The sequence below is a fragment of the Canis lupus genome, chromosome 3 (assembly GCF_048164855.1).
Source record: "Canis lupus baileyi chromosome 3, mCanLup2.hap1, whole genome shotgun sequence".
NCBI lineage: Eukaryota > Metazoa > Chordata > Mammalia > Carnivora > Canidae > Canis > Canis lupus.
The window spans coordinates 18,174,940-18,191,994 of NC_132840.1; the positions used below are offsets into that span (position 1 = coordinate 18,174,940).

Genomic DNA, 17,055 nt, shown 5'->3' on the forward strand with positions numbered 1-17,055 from the left:
GACATGGTGTCAAGCACCTGTCCCTGTGTGCACACATGTGGGAGGCACTTTTGCTCGGTGCCTGAACGCCTCTGTTAGTTCTGCACAGAGGCCCTGCTGGTTCGGAGATGGTTCCTCACAGGCTCCTGCCCTCCCTGGTGCTTAGCAGTGATGTGCAGTTGGAGCCTGAACAAAGAAGACACTAATTCTATTATCCAGCCTACAGTGGAATCACTTGAGGCTGCACCTTGCGGCCCTCCGAGACAGGCACCTGCTTGAGGAAATGAGAATATGTGGAACTCTTTATCTGTTATGTACCTGATGTTTAGTCAGCCCTCAGTTCTTCTTTAAGAGGAATTATTCTTTAAATTTAAAGGTATAATTTGGTGCAATTCTATAGAAGAGGGGAGTTCAATTTCTTCGTATGTCGCTGACTTACACTAGAACTTCTTTTATGTACTTGGTGATCCAGAAACACATACTGCATTCATCCAGATGCAGTCTTGGGAACAGATGGATCAGTAAGTGCAGACCCAAAGACCGCTACAGCCAAAGGAATTTATTATAAAAATGAATAGCTAACATTTATGTAGTACTTACTATGTCGGTGCTAAGTATTTTATGTGCCTTATCTTACTTTCATAACAATCCTATAAGGCCGGCAGCATTACTAGTCTTATTCTACTGAAGTGAATAGCAAAGCTTAGGCTGGTAAGTGGCTGAGCCCACATTAGCCCCAGGCAATCAGACTTCAGAGCCTGCACTCTTAGACGCCACGTGGAAAGACACAATAGCTTGTGGGTGCTCTCCCACACACCTGGGGGTTTTTTGGTCTCACAGTACTTTTAAAATCAGAATTAGCTTCTGTGATAGGCAGAATAATGCCCGCTTACTGAAAGATATCCACATCCTAATCCCTGGAATCTATAAATATATTACCTTACAAGGCAAATGGACTTTGCAAAGGGGAGATTATTCTGGATTTCCTAAATGGAGCCACTGTAATCACAAGGGTCTTCAAAAGTGGAACAGGAATAGGAGAGAGCAGAGGGAGAAGTCCGTGATGTGACAGAGACTCCACTCACCATTACCAACTTTGATAAGCTGGAAAAGGCAAATCAGCAGATTCTTCTGCAGAGCCTCCAGAAGACATGCCACCCTGCTCGCATTTTGACCTTAACCTCACACTCGGGTCAGACCTCTGACTTCCAGAACTGTAAAATAACCAATCTGTGTTGTTTTAAGCCACTAAGACTACAGTAATTTGTAACTGTAGCAATGGAAAACTAGTACAGCTGCTCATCTAGAAGTCAGAAGTTTTCACACAAAAACCTTCAAAAAATAGATCTAGTGATACCAAAGATGAATAGCAGCTGCCCTCCCCCCCCCTTTAAACAAAGGATGAATTTTCCATTTCACTGCAGTCCCCCCTTCTCCCTTTTGTCTACACCTGGCCTCCAATGCTCGTTTACGTGGTCTAGCTAGTCCTTCCAAGTTCTTAGGCTTTGGAACCCTGCTCTGAGCGATACTGTCCCAGGCCAAAAAACAAAGAAGAAGAAGAAAAAGACACGGGCAAGTAAATCCAGCCTTCTTAAAATGATTAACTCAATCATAGCAACTCATTCGTTTGTATAATGCGACCTAGGGCTAGTTACTTCTCTGCAAAATGGAGGAAAACACGTATTGCCTCTCCTGCCGCTGAATATTTGGGTTGTTTCTAACCTTTGGGGAAATAAAGTTCCTGGACATACTGCTTTTTCTTCTGTCCAGTTATTGCCCCAGGTTAAGTTTTCCGGGAAGATGAAGGTGGATCCGAGGACCAATCCTTGGACCTGTTCGCGGGAACCCCTGGGGCGTTTAGGGACCCCCACCCCCCTCCCGCGGCGGCCTCCCGCAGCGGCCTCCCGCAGACGCGCCCTCCGCGGCCGGCAGGGGGCGCCGCGGCCGTCCCGGCCCGCCGGATGCTAATGAGCCTGGAAGCCCCGCCCCCTGCCGGAAGTGGCTGCGGCGGGAGGCGGGGCCTGCTCCCTCGGCCCTTCTGCCGTGCGGGAGCGATGGCGGCCTCTGAGGCGGCGGCGGCGGGGTCCGCGGCTCTGGCCTCGGGCGCCCCGACCGTCCCGACGGCCGCGAGGGGAGCCGCCGCCGCCGCCGCCGCCGCCGCCTCGGGCCCGTGGGGGCCCCCCGGACGGCTAAGAGGCAGCCGGCCGCGGCCCGCGGCGGCGAGGCAGCAGCCCGCGGGTCCGGCGCCTCCGGCCCGGGAGCTGATCCAGCCGTCGGTGAGCGAGCTGTCCCGGGCCGTGCGGACCAACATCCTGTGCACGGTGCGCGGCTGCGGCAAGATCCTGCCCAACAGCCCGGCGCTCAACATGCACCTGGTCAAGAGCCACCGCCTGCAGGTGAGCCCGCGGCCGAACGGCGCCTCCTGGGGCCTGGCGCTCGGGGGCGGGGGCGCGGGCGCGGGCGTGCGGGGCGCCGCGGCCGTGATTGCGCGTGTGCGTGTGAGTGTGAGTGTGCGTGTGCGCGTGCAGCCCCGGGCCGCCGTCCAAGCGGCCGGGGTCGCGGCGGGGCAGCGTGGAGCTAGCGCGCAGGGACGCGCAGCCGGAAAACCCTGTGTCATGCGCCGCGCCGCGCCTCGCCTCGCCTCGCCGTCGGCTCCGGCCTCGCGCCCCAGCGGCCCGCCCTGAGACCTCGGTCGTTCCCGGCCGCGGCGGGGCCCGTCCCCCTCCTCCTGCTTGCGCGGCCGGACTGCGCGGGGCCGTACCCCGCTGGCTGCTCCTCGGCCCACGCACGGGACCGCGCTCAGGCCTCTGGGCTCAGCCTGAAGGAGCCGCAGATTGGCCTCGAAGCCCCGTCGGAAAGTTCTCCCGCAGCGTTGGTAGGGTCCGGTTTGCTCAGGAATGAGGCCTTAAGGGAGATTTCTCCCGCAGAGGGAGATTTCTCCCCAGAGGGACCCGTGTGCCAGCAGGACGATAGTGCGGACGTCCCTTCCCCCCTCTGTAAGGTGGGGCAGGGGGTTTAACCCTTAGTGCGTGTGTGTGTGTGTGTGTGGGAAGCTCCCTGAGAATCCAGATGTCGGGGCCACCCTAGACCTGTTAGGTTACAACTTCCCAGTCATTACGATAGGAGGCTTCCTTCCACCGCCTGTCACTCACTTCTCTCTAGGCCAGCGGTGACATAATGCCAGAGCATGCCACGCAGAGCGGCCTGTGAACGCAGCTTTTGACGGTCTGAATTGATTCAGGAATGAGTTGGAATGACCCTGGCATGGTGCCTGCTCTGTCTGCCCTTCGGGTAAAGCCTCCTTGGAGATTCCCTTAGAATCAGGCTTTTTTTTTTTTTTTTTTTTAGATTTTATTTATTCATGACAGAGAGAGAGAGACAGGCAGAGGGAGAAGCAGGCTCCATGCAGGGAGCCTGACGTGGGACCCGATCCAGGGTCCCCAGGATCACGTCCTGGGATGAAGGCGGCGCTAAACCACTGAGCCTCCCGGGCTGCCCAAGAATCAGGCTTCGGATAAGAATTTAGCAGGAGGTGTGAGGTTATAGTCTCTAGTAGGGCTGACGTGTTCCCATGAGAGGCAGTCCCCATCTGGCACCAGCTGAGCAGATGCAACGTCGTTTCCCCATAAAGAAGAGGGAGCCCTGTTAGGAAATGTGCTGAGGACGGCCTTGCAGGTGGGCCAGCAGTTTCCCTCAGAATAGTTTCCCTTTCTTTCAGGACCCAAGTGCAGTAACTCTTCCGTGGTCTTTGGGAATGGGCTTCAGTCTTGGGTTTTCTGTTTCATATTGTTAACGAAATCCTTCCTTTTCTTTATATTTTAACCTAGGTAATTGAACTATGTATTTGTAGGAACTGTACATCCTTTGGTTCTCTCAATTCATATACAACCGCCAACACGCACCTTTAGTATCATGTCCTCAATGAGGAACAGCCAGGACACCTTACATCTCTGTGCACAAGAGAAGCTGCTGCCCTGACCAGGACTGTATTAGCCCAGAGATCACTCTAACAAGCACTTTGTGAGAGTTTTATTGTTCTTTTCTCTGGAATTGCTATCTGGAGCACGCTCTCTCTCTCACTCAAGACTCTGTGACACTCTTCAGGACTAGTTTGATAGCATATTAAGAATTTTATTTCTAATTGTGTTTTTAAAATATGTAAAGTTTAAGAATAATGAAGATAGCCATACATATACAAAATATACAAACACATGCAATATGCAATACATATACAAAATATAAAGTATAATAGGCTTAACACAGAGGAGTATGTTTGAGGCAAATACAAATTTTGATAGTCAAATCTTCACCTGGACGTTTCAAAGCAGCAGTATCCTCCCTTGCTTAGAACCTGTGGGAAGTCATTCTCCCACTTCTAAGCCGTTTTTCAGATGTCTCTTGTGTGAAGACAGCACAGTGAGTGCACTCAGGATCCCTTTCTCAACTAAAAATGTTGAAGGGAAAAGTGGACTCTCCTGATTTTCCTTCGCAGGTCATTAGGGAGACCTATCTCAGCAGGAATTAAATCATCCAGAACCATCATTGTTTTGTATTTTTCTTGACCAAGGGGCTCACTTTCCTGCCTTGTTCTGCCTTTTTGTTGTTGTTGTTGTTGTTGCTAAGATTTTATTTATTCATGAGAGACAGAGAGAGGCAGAGACACAGGCAGAGGGAGAAGCAGGCTCCATGCAGGGAGCCTGACTTGGGACTCCATCCCGGGACTCCATCCCAGGACTCCAGGATCACGCCCTGGGCCGAAGGGAGGCGCCAAACCGCTGAGCCACCCAGGGATGCCCCCCTTGTTCTGCCTTTTTAATTTAACCATAGCACCTAGAAACCCCTGAGCCTCTGCTGTATTAGAGGAAAGGAGTTCATTTTCTTTAATGAAGGTGACTTCTGTGACAAAATAGACATACCTATACAGTGATGCCCCAGTGTGGTGAACCTCTGCTTTCGGTCTGCATCCTGATTAGAAGGCTCTTGAGTTCAAACATTACCCTTGACACTTGTTTTCAAAGTATTAGAAGGAGGTGGCCTCGGGACAAGAGCCAACTGGGAGCTCTGGGTAGTTTTGAAAGGTGTTTGGAGAGACTCCGGTACCAGTCAAGTGTGTGCCTACTTTCTGTTCTGAAGGTGGTCTGAGTATATCTGCTTGGCAGATTTGCATAATATTCAGTGGGAGTTTTTCCTTCTGATTCTCTTGATTACAACTACTTGCAAAATTATAGTTTCTTTCCTAGTTTTCATTTTTTCTAGGTTATGATAATCTTTTATTTCCTTCCCCATTAGTTGCTGTATGGTCCTTATTTTATTCTAGACTTTCTTCACAAGGTACTACCCTGCCCCCAAATAAATATTCCCTTCTTAATGTAAATAACCTTTCTGAAGGATGATGGGAAAGAATGGGGATTGAATTGTAAGGTGTAAGGACATACTGCCTTTTGGTTTTATGTGGGTTCTTATGAGATATGTCTATATTCCATCTCCTATAAGGAAATTGGAAATAACCCTGTCTAGCCTTGCCTACAGGGGGAATCCCTGGGGAAATGAAAGCTGGGGATTAAGGGAAAGGAAGAGTAGGAGTAAATGGACATTTTTCAGTTGTTAGAGATTCTTTTATTCCTCATGCTTAAAAGCAGTGAAGGGAACAGGAGGGCCCTTAAAGAACCTCTTACCCAGCAGCATTTATATTTTTAAAACATGGCTTAAAGGATTTTTTGTATTATGTTCAGTCCAGGGTTTGCTTTGAATGATTTGCCAGGAAGTTTTTTGTTTGTTTTGTTTTGTTAAAGAAAAAAAAAAAAAAAGGAAAAGAAAGGCTCCAAGTCACTCTATAGGCCATATTGTATAAAGACATGTGAATTTAAATTTTACAATGAGAAGACAACAGAGCAAACTGATTTTTTTGGTTGCTTTCTATGAAGGCAGTCAAGTGTAGAGTGTGGTGCCTTTTTTTCCCCATTTTTTGCCACTATTCCTCCAAGCCTTTCCTTTTACCTTTTCTCCTTAGTGTGTCCGTACTCCTGCTTTTCTTTACTTCTATTTACTTTTTTCCATCTTGTTTTTTGATTGTTTTCTCTCCTAGATTTTTTTCCAAATTCTTTTACTTAAAATGTTTCATAAACATTTTTGAAATGTTTTTTGCTTTGAAACATTTTGTAAGTAACAGGTACCCCAAAAAGGAATGCAAAACATGAAGTATCTTTTATGTTCTCTTTTTATTTCTTTTTATTTTTTATTTTTTTTATTGATGATAGTCACACACAGAGAGAGAGGCAGAGACACGGGCAGAGGGAAGAAGCAGGCTCCATGCACCGGGAGCCCGACATGGGATTCGACATGGGATTCGATCCCGGGCCTCCAGGATCGCGCCCTGGGCCAAAGGCAGGTGCTAAACCGCTGCGCCACCCAGGGATCCCTTTATGTTCTCTTTTTAGTTTCGCACATAAAAGATAAAGCACAAAAAGTCTGGTGAATTTTGTTCTTGAGCATATTGAACAAAAGATGACTTTCTCACATGTGGTATTGTGCCATCCCCATTTCTTATCTCCCCATTCTCATCTTCACCCATCCTATCCTTTGAGTGTATTGTCTCAGGACAAGAATGGGATGGAGGGAGGCCCCGGAACTGGGGTGGAGGGATGGTGATGGGGAGGCTGAGGAATCAATTGGCCCTTAGAAAAGCAAAGTGTGAACTGCCTCAGGTTGTTGCCATGCCTGATAAACATGTTGCCATGCCATGTGATAAAGGCAACAACAGGACAATGGGACTGTTGATGTCCAGCATGGCAGTCTTTAGTGTTTAATCTTGGTGCATGATACGGTTTTGGCTTAGATGGCCACTCAAACATGTTCAGTATAATGCTCCCGGTTTTTACTGAACATTTACTCCATCCAGACATTCCCAAATGCAACAGAAGGTATAAATACATTCCTCCTCTTGAAAAGGTTTGGGGGATTTTAAGTAGTTCCATTAGGTAAAACAGGTAAATAACAGAAGAGAAAGGCAATTCAAAGCTATATAGTAAGGGACTTGAATGTCTCAAGCTAGAGAAATTTGGACTCGGGTAGATTTGGGGTGCCACCAAAAATGTTTGAATGAGGTAATGACATGATCAGAGCTATACTTTAGAAAAATGAATCTGGCAAAGTATGAATGAAAAAGATTGAAATTCTAGAGATGTTAAGGGGTTAATGATGAAAAGCCCAGAGAGTCAGGATGACTTGAACTAGTGATGTAACCGTGAGAAAGGAAGGGTGAGGGAAGTGGTAGCAGCCACGTTAAGAGAAGTGCTTAATTGTCAAAACTCTGAAGCAAGCATGATGTTCAAAGTAGGTGAATGGATAGATGAACTGCGGTACCTCCAGAAAACGGCATATTACTCAGCACTAAAAAGAAATGAGCTATCAAGCCAGGGAAAGACATGGAAGAAATTTAGGTGTGGTGTATATACTCAATGAAAGAAGCCAATGCGAAAAGGGTACATACTGTATCATTCCAACTATATGACGTTCCAGAAAAGGCAAGAAAGATTAGTGGTTGCCAGGGTGGGTTTAACGGGAAGAATGATATGAATAGGTGTAGCAGAGAGGATTTTCAGGGCAGTGAAAATAGTGTGTGGTAGTGTAACAGTGGATACATATCATTACACATTTGTCAAAAGCAAAGAATGTACAAGAGCAAGAATAAACCGAACTGTGGACTTTAGGTGATAATGATGTGCCAGTGTAGGTTCATTGATTGTAACAAATGTACCATCTGGTAGGGGATAATTGCTAACAGTGGAACAGGCTGTACCTGTTTGCGGAGGGAGAGATACATAAGAACTCTCTGTGCTTTCTACTCAATTTCCTATCAACCTAAAACATCTCTAAAAAAATAAAGTTTGTTAATTTTTTAAAAGTGAAGTGAACAGGTATATGAGAATATGATTGGGAGTTTGAAAAGGGATCATAAGAGGCATGCCAAGCAGAGCTGTATATTAGAAGGGAGTGTGAATTTTGTAGTGACCCTGTAGGCAGTTTTGTGGAACATCCGAACAACCTGGAACAGAAAGGGGCCATGTCATTGGCACATCAATAAGAGGAATTTTCTAATTGTCAGGTAAATGAAAGATTTCTGAGTCTCCCTTGATATTCTTCCCACATTTTGCTCTCTCTTGCTGATAACACTAAATGGAAAAATAGAAGTTAACTGAAAGTATTTCATTAAAAACAAACAAACACTAGATGACTTGGTGAATAGGATGAGTTTGGTGATGAGACCATGGCAGTTATTAAAGCTAGCAGCTGCAAGTGTATCAACAGAAGAGCCTTTCAGTCAGAATTTCATAAGGACAGTATTTAATGTAAAGCACTGGTTTAGATTAGATCATTGGCATTAAGTTGTTGGCAAAAAGCAAAAGAAGACACAAAACTCTCCACAGCAAATAACTCAGCAATAATAACTGAGTGATTGATTATGTGATAAACACTATTCTAAACCCTATACATTTTGACTAAATCCCTACAACAGCCCTGAAGTAGATCCTGTTTTGCCTACTTTTCAGATAAGGAAACCAAGACAGTTCATCTTCTTAAGGTCACAGGAAAGTGACAAGGTAGAAAATTCAAACTATGGCAGTCCACGTTCCAGAATCCAGGGGTTTAACCACTATCCCTGAGGTTCCAAAGCTAGGCTGCACTTTGGGATCTTCTGAGGAGATTTAAAAACCAAATATGGATCCCTAATCCCTAACCCAAACTAATGATATCAGAATATCTGGAGTTGCAACCAGGCAGAGATATTTTTTTAAGCGTCTGGTAATTTTTCACAGACCCTCGGGTTGAAAACCACTACCCTACCCTGCCTTTCAAAAAATGCTCTGCATTTAGCAGGCAATTGCTCTCTTTAAGCATTAAGACAATACCAAGAGGTGTACAAAAGAGCAAAAGTGTTTCTGCCCTTAAATTTAGTTGGAGAGACAGGAATCTAGAAAAAATGGTAATATGTAAAATAGCTTAAGTTTTACTATCTTTGAATTCAAACAGGAAATAGAGCTCTAGATATGGATGGTGGTAAGCAGAACAAGGAGTGTTGTTTACTGAGAATGTGTTCTGGGTTCAGTTTAATGATAATCCAGTACAAAATAATCCTGAGAGTTAACTATTGTATCTGTCTCAGAAATGAGTGAACTGGCTCAGAGAGGTTACTAGTTGGTGGTAGAAGTGGTTTATAGGTCTTGCAATGCCAAGTGCCTTTTCCACCATTGTATTCTGCCTGAAGAGAGCCAGAAGGTTGTAGGACAAATTGGGCCTTGATAGAAGGTGCAATTGTAATTAGGAAGAATGTGAGACTGAGCAGGGTGGTGTATGAAAAGGGAACAGAAAAAAAGATAGGGTTATAATGGGAGATTGGAGGTGTAACACACCATTAGGTGACCCTTACAAATAAGTTTTTGGTATTTAAGAGACCATTTGAATACCCCAAATGATTATGAATATCTAGGCAGTATAATGCAGTAGGATTATAAAAGGGTGGACCAGTGTGGAAAACATGGAGGACTAATGGAATGTGATATGGAAAGATAAATTACATTGTTTAAAAATAAAACAAGAATACCTTCTTTTCCCCTCTGAGTGGACACAGACTCAGCAAGATCAACATGTTCCTCTTGAGATCATTGGGAAGGCAAAGGGAAGGAACCTTGGCCACATGGTTCTTCATTTCTCACTTCTCCAGAAACATTTATGGTGGAAAAGGAAGTGGACGTGTTCGAAAAGTAATGACTCTTTTCTCATCAGAACACTAGATGACCAGAATAGCTGCTACGTGCTGCAGTAGCAACTGAGGCCTGAGTGAATGGGGACTTCTTCTGCTACCTCCACTTTGACCTCAGTCTGTACTTCCTTCGATTATGTTCTTTCCAGCTTATCTCTTCACTCAGCCAAAAGACCCAGGAGGCAAAGCATCCCATGATGGAGACTCAAAACTAGTCCCTCAAGCAACAGGGACTGCCTTTACACCAGCAAGACCCAGGTGGTTGAACTCAAGACAGTGATTGACCTGACCTTCACTGCCCACTTGCACCGTACCCTTACATAAACCTGGAAGTATTTTAAGCACTTGGCAGACCATTTTTGAGACATTAGTCCACTGTCTTCTTGGTGATGTTCTCTGAAATAAATCCCATTCTTGTTTCACTACCACTTATCTCACTGCCTTTGGATTTTGTCAGTGGTGAGTGGCCAAACTTCGTATGTTTTGGGACCCCCAGAGTCAGGTGCTCCTGTACCCTTGAGCCCTGCTTACGTGAATATATGTCCTGATGTTTCCAGTGACCTATAGAGAGGTCCACCCCCACCCACCCCCCTCACCACCACCACTACCTTCCTTTAGGGCAGATGGAAATTACACTGGAGGTCATAGGCCTCTCACCCCTGCAGTATGTGGGCTCTTCAGGGGCACCAAGACAGAGCACTTCAGGCTTAAATTAAGTCACCACTTATTTTAAACTCCCAACCAAAAAGTCAATCACATGCTTAATAACAAAGGATGATTAGGATTATATGAGTTAATATATATAAATGCCTGACACAGAAATAAAAGCAATATAAGTACTGGTTACTGTAATGATTATTAAAATGTCAAACATAGCATGGTGCCTATATTCAAGCTACTATATCAAAAGTTGTGTTGACCAGCTTCAGCTACTTTAGTGGTACAACGATCAGAGAAAGTAATAATGCTAGGAGGAAGGCCTAGACCATAGTCAAAGGTTTTTTCAGGAGCTCCCGAAAATTGAGAGTAGGATAAAAGGGAAGGGAACAACTGGAGTACCAAAATCTTGAGCCTGAGAAACTGTGAATATATCACTTACAGAGAAAGCTGGCTTTAAGGACAGAGATTTTAAGTTTGGAAGGAGGAGTTTCAAAGGAATGGATAGAAGATTTTTAAACAGCATGAGTGTTTTTGTTTTGAAAAATTTTTACAGATTTATTGAGCTACAGTTTATCCACCATAAAATTTACCCATTTTAAGTCAATAATTATTTAGATTTACATAGTTGTGCATCAGCACTACAATCTAATTTTAGAACATCTTTATCTCCCTTAAAAAGATCTCTTGTACCCATCTTTAGTCATTCCTTGTTTCTGCTCCCAACCAGTTTTTTTGTTTTGTTTTGTTTTAATAATTCTTTAATTTTTTCTTTTGCAGGATGGCATAGTAAATCCAACAATAAGAAAAGACTTGAAAACCGTACCGAAATTCTACTGTTGTCCAATTGAAGGATGCCCTAGAGGCCCTGACAGACCATTTTCTCAATTTTCTCTCGTAAAACAGGTATTTTACTTGTCTTAAGTATACTTCTCTGAGGATGAAATACAGGTGATATAAACCTAACATGCATTTTAATCACTTACCAAACATAACTGGAAGACTCTCAAAGCTGCTTGTGAGAATAGCCTCCCAAGAGTCTCCCTGTTGGGGAAAATATGGGTAAGATATAAAACGAGTGAAGGAGACGTGGCTTGTTTGGGGGAGAAGACATACAGAAGTGAATTTGGAGAGAAAGACAAGAAGACTGGTTCAGCAAGTGAGAATTGTGTCCTCCAGATCCTTTGTGAATCTGTGTGCCTCCAAGGCCAGAGGAGCAAAGGCACAAAGGAAAAGTTCCTTCTCCTAAGGAAGTACGAAGCTGCAGAAGTCAGGAAAAGTTTCCGAAGCAGCTGCCTTAGGAGAAGGGAGGGGTCTAGCGAGTGAGGAAAGCGGTGACGTAGGGCCACAGAGCCTGACAGCTATAATACTTGTCCAAGGCTTTGCTTGAGGGGTCCTGAGAAAACCATGGCAGATGTTCTCCTGCCTGCAGCACTAATTTATAAAACCTAAACGGTGAGTGCTATGAATTATTTCCAAAACAGCATCCTTGCTTTTCACAAAGCAGGAGTGGCAGGGAGAAGGGGCATGTGATACACTGCAATTTGCCTGCTTTTCCATCCTTTTGATTTAGACTGCTTTAGTTTGTCATGTAAACTCCTTGTTAACATGGGTACGTGAAATGTTTTGAGCAAATGCAGTTTTCCACTTTGGTCCCTTCTGTGTTCTTCCTAGCACTTTATGAAAATGCATGCTGAAAAGAAGCATAAATGCAGTAAGTGCAGCAATTCCTACGGCACGGAGTGGGACTTGAAAAGGCATGCAGAGGATTGTGGCAAGACCTTCCAGTGCACGTGTGGCTGTCCCTATGCCAGTAGAACTGCTTTACAGTCCCACATCTACCGCACTGGCCATGAGATCCCAGCAGAGCACAGGTAAAGGGGAAGACATGGTGGTACAGAAGTCAGTGGCTATGGGAAGAGTTTCAGATGAAACTTCTGGAGAGCCATTAGTGCAAGGAGAAAGAAAGGAGGGATAATGGAAAATAGATGTGACATGGAAGAGGGGAACTTTCAGAAAAGTGAGCAGTACTAGCAGAGGACCCAGATCTACCTAACCCAGTTGTTCTTCCTTATTTCTTCCCAATTGAAAATCCCAACTTCCAGCATTTCCTATCAGAGGGATGTTATGTTCTTGAAGAGTTAAGTTTTATCATGAAACTCTACTTCATTTTAAAGGTCAGATTTATATTTGGAGTAATAGCTTCCTACTTAAAGAAACAGTAAAAGTTGCATTATGTAATCTGGTAGCTTCCTCGTGCATGCAGAGTTAAGCTGAGTTCTGGAATACTCAGAGGTCTGCCCCCAAAAAAGATGTGCTTCCTCCTTCCCTACTTGCATGTTCCTGAACTTCTGCCCACCATATAGTAGGCCCAGAAGAGCACAAAAGGATGGATCTCTCTTCACCAGGTAGTCTGACCTCTGCTGTAGGTGTGGGGAGCAGCATGCATAAGTAAGTGAAGATGCAACATCAGGGTTGAAGAACGCTGCAGCCTAAACTTGCTTTTCTTTTTACTCTGTCCTTGTTTTCAGGGATCCACCTAGTAAAAAAAGGAAAATGGAGAGCTGCCTGCACAGCCAAAAGTTGTCCAGTAAGACCACTGAGTCCCTGAGTACCCAACCAGCTACAAAACCAGACACTCAGGAACTGGAAACTTCAGAAATAAAGCTGGTCGCGTCTTTTGAAGACTCTTGCAGCTCTAATGCCGGAAAGCAGACTCTTACACCACCTCCAAGATACCCTCAGAAGTTGCTTTTACCCAAGCCCAAGGTGGCTCTGGTGAAACTTCCTGTTATGCAGTTTTCTCCCGTGCCTGTCTTCGTGCCTACAGCCGACTCCTCAGCTCAGCCTGTGGTGTTGGGTGTTGATCATCAAGGTTCTGCCCCAGGCGCTGTGCACATACTGCCCTTGTCAGTAGGAACCCTCATCCTTGGCCTAGATTCAGAGGCTGCCTGTCTTAAAGAGAGTCTCCCTCTTTCAAAAATTGTAAGTCCTGTGGCCATGGAGCCAATTAGTACAGGTGTTCAAGTGAACTTGGGTAAGAGCCTGTCTGATCCTTCACAAGAACTAGGGAACACCTGTCAGAAGAACAGCATATCTTCCATCAACGTACAGACGGACCTGTCTTACGCCACACCGCACTTCATACCTTCCACACAGTGGGCTGGCCCTGATTCCTCTGTATCTTCTTGTTCTCAAACAGATTTGACATTTGGTTCTCAAGTCTCCCTTCCCATTAGCGTTCATACGCAAACGTTTTTGCCCAGTTCTAAGGTGACCTCATCCATAGCTGCTCAGACTGATGCATTTATAGATGCCTGTTACCAGTCAGGTGGGATCTCCAGAGAAACCCAGACCAGTGGAATGCATAATCTGACAGATGACAGAGTACAGATGGACCAAGCTGTAATGGGTGGAGACATTTTTGAGAGCGTCCATCCATCCTATGGTGTTTCTACAGACAGTATTATAAGCAGCAGCTTAGTAGCAGAGACTGTCACTCATGATTTGTTACCTCAGAACCACCCTAAGACTTTAAATCAAGATCTTGAGAAATCTGCACCAATTATAAACTTCAGTGCACAGCACAGTATGCTTCCTTCACAGAACATGACAGATAATCAGACCCAAACTATAGATTTATTAAGTGATTTGGAAAACATCTTGTCAAGTAATCTGCCCAGTCAGACACTGGACAATCGTAGTCTTTTGTCTGACACGAGTACTGGACCTGACCCCCAGCTTCCATCTGGCCCGACCCAGAATCCCGCAATCGATTTTGATATTGAAGAGTTCTTGTCGGCCTCAAATATCCAGACTCAAACCGAAGAGAGTGAGCTTAACACCATGACCACTGAGCCTGTCTTGGAATCGCTGGACATAGAAACCCAAACAGACTTCTTCCTTGCAGACACCTCTGCTCAGTCCTATAGTTGTAGGGGAAATTCTAACTTTTTAGGCCTTGAAATGTTTGACACACAGACACAGACAGACTTAAACTTCTTTTTAGACAGTAGCCCCCATCTGCCTCTGGGAAGTATTCTGAAACACTCCAGCTTTTCCATGAGTACTGATTCATCTGACACAGAGACCCAAACTGAAGGAATCTCCGCTGCTAAAAATATACCTACTATAGAGAGCAAAGTTCAGTTGAACAGTACAGAAACACAAACCATGAATTCCGGCTTCGAAACCCTGGGGAGCTTGTTCTTCACCAGCAATGAAACTCAAACAGCAATGGACGACTTTCTTCTGGCCGATTTGGCCTGGAACACAATGGAATCTCAGTTTAGCTCTGTAGAAACCCAGACATGTGCGGAACTACACACAGTCTCCAACTTCTGAAAATGATGTCCGTGCGTGCAACAGCTGTTACAATTTCCTTCTAGGTTTGGGAAAATGGGAGAGTGGGACAACAGTGTTAACACTATTGAATGTAGTTACTGATGCATTTACTTCTATTCTTGGAGGGTCTTTTGCCTTTTGTACTTGTAAACATGAAATTTGTGTATAAATGTGAGTGTATTATAAAGTGTAAGATGTTGATCTAAAAATATTGTTTCTTTGTTGCCTACGTTTGCCCTTTCACAGTTAGTCTTCCCATCTTAAGAACACAAGTGTATTTCACACCTTTAAAACCCATCTAGCAATTAACTGAAGCCAAGCCAAGCTTACCAGGTACTAGGGTAGATTTTTCAGATCATCAAAACATTTCAGTGGAAATGTGACTTGCTTAACTTAAATTGCACCTAAAATATTTGAAAGTGCTTGTTAGAAATCCCTGTTTCCTGATAGTAAATCTAAAGAAATTGGATGCCACACATCAGATTTAAGCACCAATGCTTAGATGGCATGGGACTCATGCTGCATGCAGCTTCATCTGCTTTGACATCTCACTTTTTTCTGACTTGAAGACAAAGGAAAATGACAGCTGTCTTTAGCTTTTGAGACCGTCTTCGTGTAGTCCATGCCATTCTTCCTCTGTATGAACTATTGCTGATACCAACCTAAGTGTACGTACTTTCCTCATAGGATGTGTTGCTGTAAAATTACTGCTTCATGAAGTAGCAGCAAGCACTTAGTGTAAATAGTGATCCTTCTAGTCTACGTAACTGTTCATTATCCCAGCTGTGGAAACACTGGGTGTGGAATTGTGCCCGTTAGCTCATAATGCATTGTGTCTGGGGAACATCCCTACTGCTCTCCCCTGTAGGCAAGGGTGGTGCTCCACAGCTGCTTCTCAGAGTGTTCCCGTAGGCTGGATCTGAGTTTTGTCTAAGTGTTTATTTAAAAAAAAAAAAAAAGGGAAAGAGAAAAGGACATTCCCCCTAAATTTCAGTACTTTGTGTAAACTTAATAGGGCGAGAGTGCAATCAACAGTTACTCTAAAGTGAATCTTTTAATCCACCTCATATTATTTGAATAAGGAGAAACTTTGGCCTAGCAAGGATGTTATTTGTGCCTTGAGGATAGCAAGTATAGAACAAATTCCACCTAAAATATGGCATTCTGCATTTTGTTGCTTTATTTGTTTAGACAGCATTATCACAGTCTTCAAAGAATAGGAGGTGAAGACCAGTTACTTCAGTAATCAAGAACATCCATGTTTTTTAGATGGGAGCAAGTCAAATATGCTTTGGAGGTTTTCTGTATTTAGGATTGTTGTCCAACTTTCAGTCAAGGAAAAATCGATGTAGTCTGTACGTTTTCTAAGTTTATTTTTAAAAATTCCTTCTGTGGCACATGCTTATGCTGCTGAAGGCTAAGTCCTCAAAATAAAACCTAAGGAGTGAACTAATAAATCAGTAATATTACTAATTCCTATCCCATAGAAGAATAGTTGGTAGTGAATAACAAATCCTGGACAGATGAACCCAACCTGGTAGATAAGAGTTTGCTTTGGTCACAGTGGCCTATGATTATGGGTTTCAAAACAAACATAAAGCCTTAACTTAGAATTTCATTATGTTTTAGAATCGTCACTGCCTTAATGTTCAAACATTTAAGTTCTCCTAGTAAAGGAGAAATGCATGTTTGTTTATGGCTTTTTGTAAATACAAACGCAGTGATCTTTGGCTTTAAAAAAAAATTTGTTTCTGTGAAAATGTTAATCCAGCCAATAGAGTTATTTACAGAATAGTTGAGCATGTCATAGTTCTTCATGTACAAGTAAGAACTGTTTTTCCTCCCAAAACCTTAGTTCCCTGAATTGTCCTAAGATTATTCGTAAAAACTGAAGTTCAGTGATTAAAAAGAAGTTGGAATTCTACCTTTTTTTGTGAATTCTTTGACGTAAAGTGACCTATTTTGTTGCCTTGACTTTTCACAAACCCATCATCTTCTGATAAAGGAGAGGTTGTGCCTAGTTATTTTCATTACCGTTTTACCTTTGTTCATGAAAATATACTAATTTCCTACTAGAAGAAAATGAAAAGACACTCCATTACTAAACTTTGTATTTTGATGTGAAGTTTTTATTTGGTAGAACTGATTTTATTTGATACACCTTAGTTTTAAGTTTTTGGAGAATTTCAAAGGAACTTACTCCCAATTCATGCATTTGCCAAAGGTGACCATTTTATAATGGGGTCCCCTTTATCTTTGTAAATAAGGTAATTCTAGCTTATGAACAAAAATAAGGTTAGAATACGAGTAGTTCT

At 43.8% G+C, this 17,055-nt stretch overlaps 1 protein-coding gene across 3 annotated transcripts; it reads left to right on the forward strand.

Annotated features, from left to right (window-relative positions):
* Positions 1–2,033: 2,033 nt before the first annotated feature.
* Positions 2,034–16,664, forward strand: ATMIN (ATM interactor). Of its 3 annotated transcripts, none has more exons than XM_072819398.1 (4): positions 2,034–2,375; positions 11,177–11,302; positions 12,071–12,270; positions 12,928–16,664. In XM_072819398.1, the coding sequence occupies exons 1-4, from the start codon at positions 2,034–2,036 to the stop codon at positions 14,738–14,740; spliced, it is 2,481 nt and encodes an 826-aa protein (XP_072675499.1). In that variant the 3' UTR covers positions 14,741–16,664. The 3 variants fall into 3 exon arrangements, with proteins under 3 accessions (XP_072675499.1, XP_072675500.1, XP_072675501.1); XM_072819399.1 differs by lacking the exon at positions 2,034–2,375 and adding an exon at positions 3,153–3,270; XM_072819400.1 differs by lacking the exon at positions 2,034–2,375 and adding an exon at positions 9,623–9,997.
* Positions 16,665–17,055: the final 391 nt, after the last annotated feature.

Excerpts from the sequence above, each read along its gene's own strand:
- ATMIN (XM_072819398.1), top strand. The coding sequence starts at position 2,034 with ATGGCGGCCTCTGAGGCGGCGGCGGCGGGGTCCGCGGCTCTGGCCTCG. Across the intron at positions 2,376-11,176 it reads TCAAGAGCCACCGCCTGCAG|GATGGCATAGTAAATCCAAC; the intron begins GTGAGCCCGCGG and ends TTTCTTTTGCAG. Across the intron at positions 11,303-12,070 it reads AATTTTCTCTCGTAAAACAG|CACTTTATGAAAATGCATGC; the intron begins GTATTTTACTTG and ends TGTTCTTCCTAG.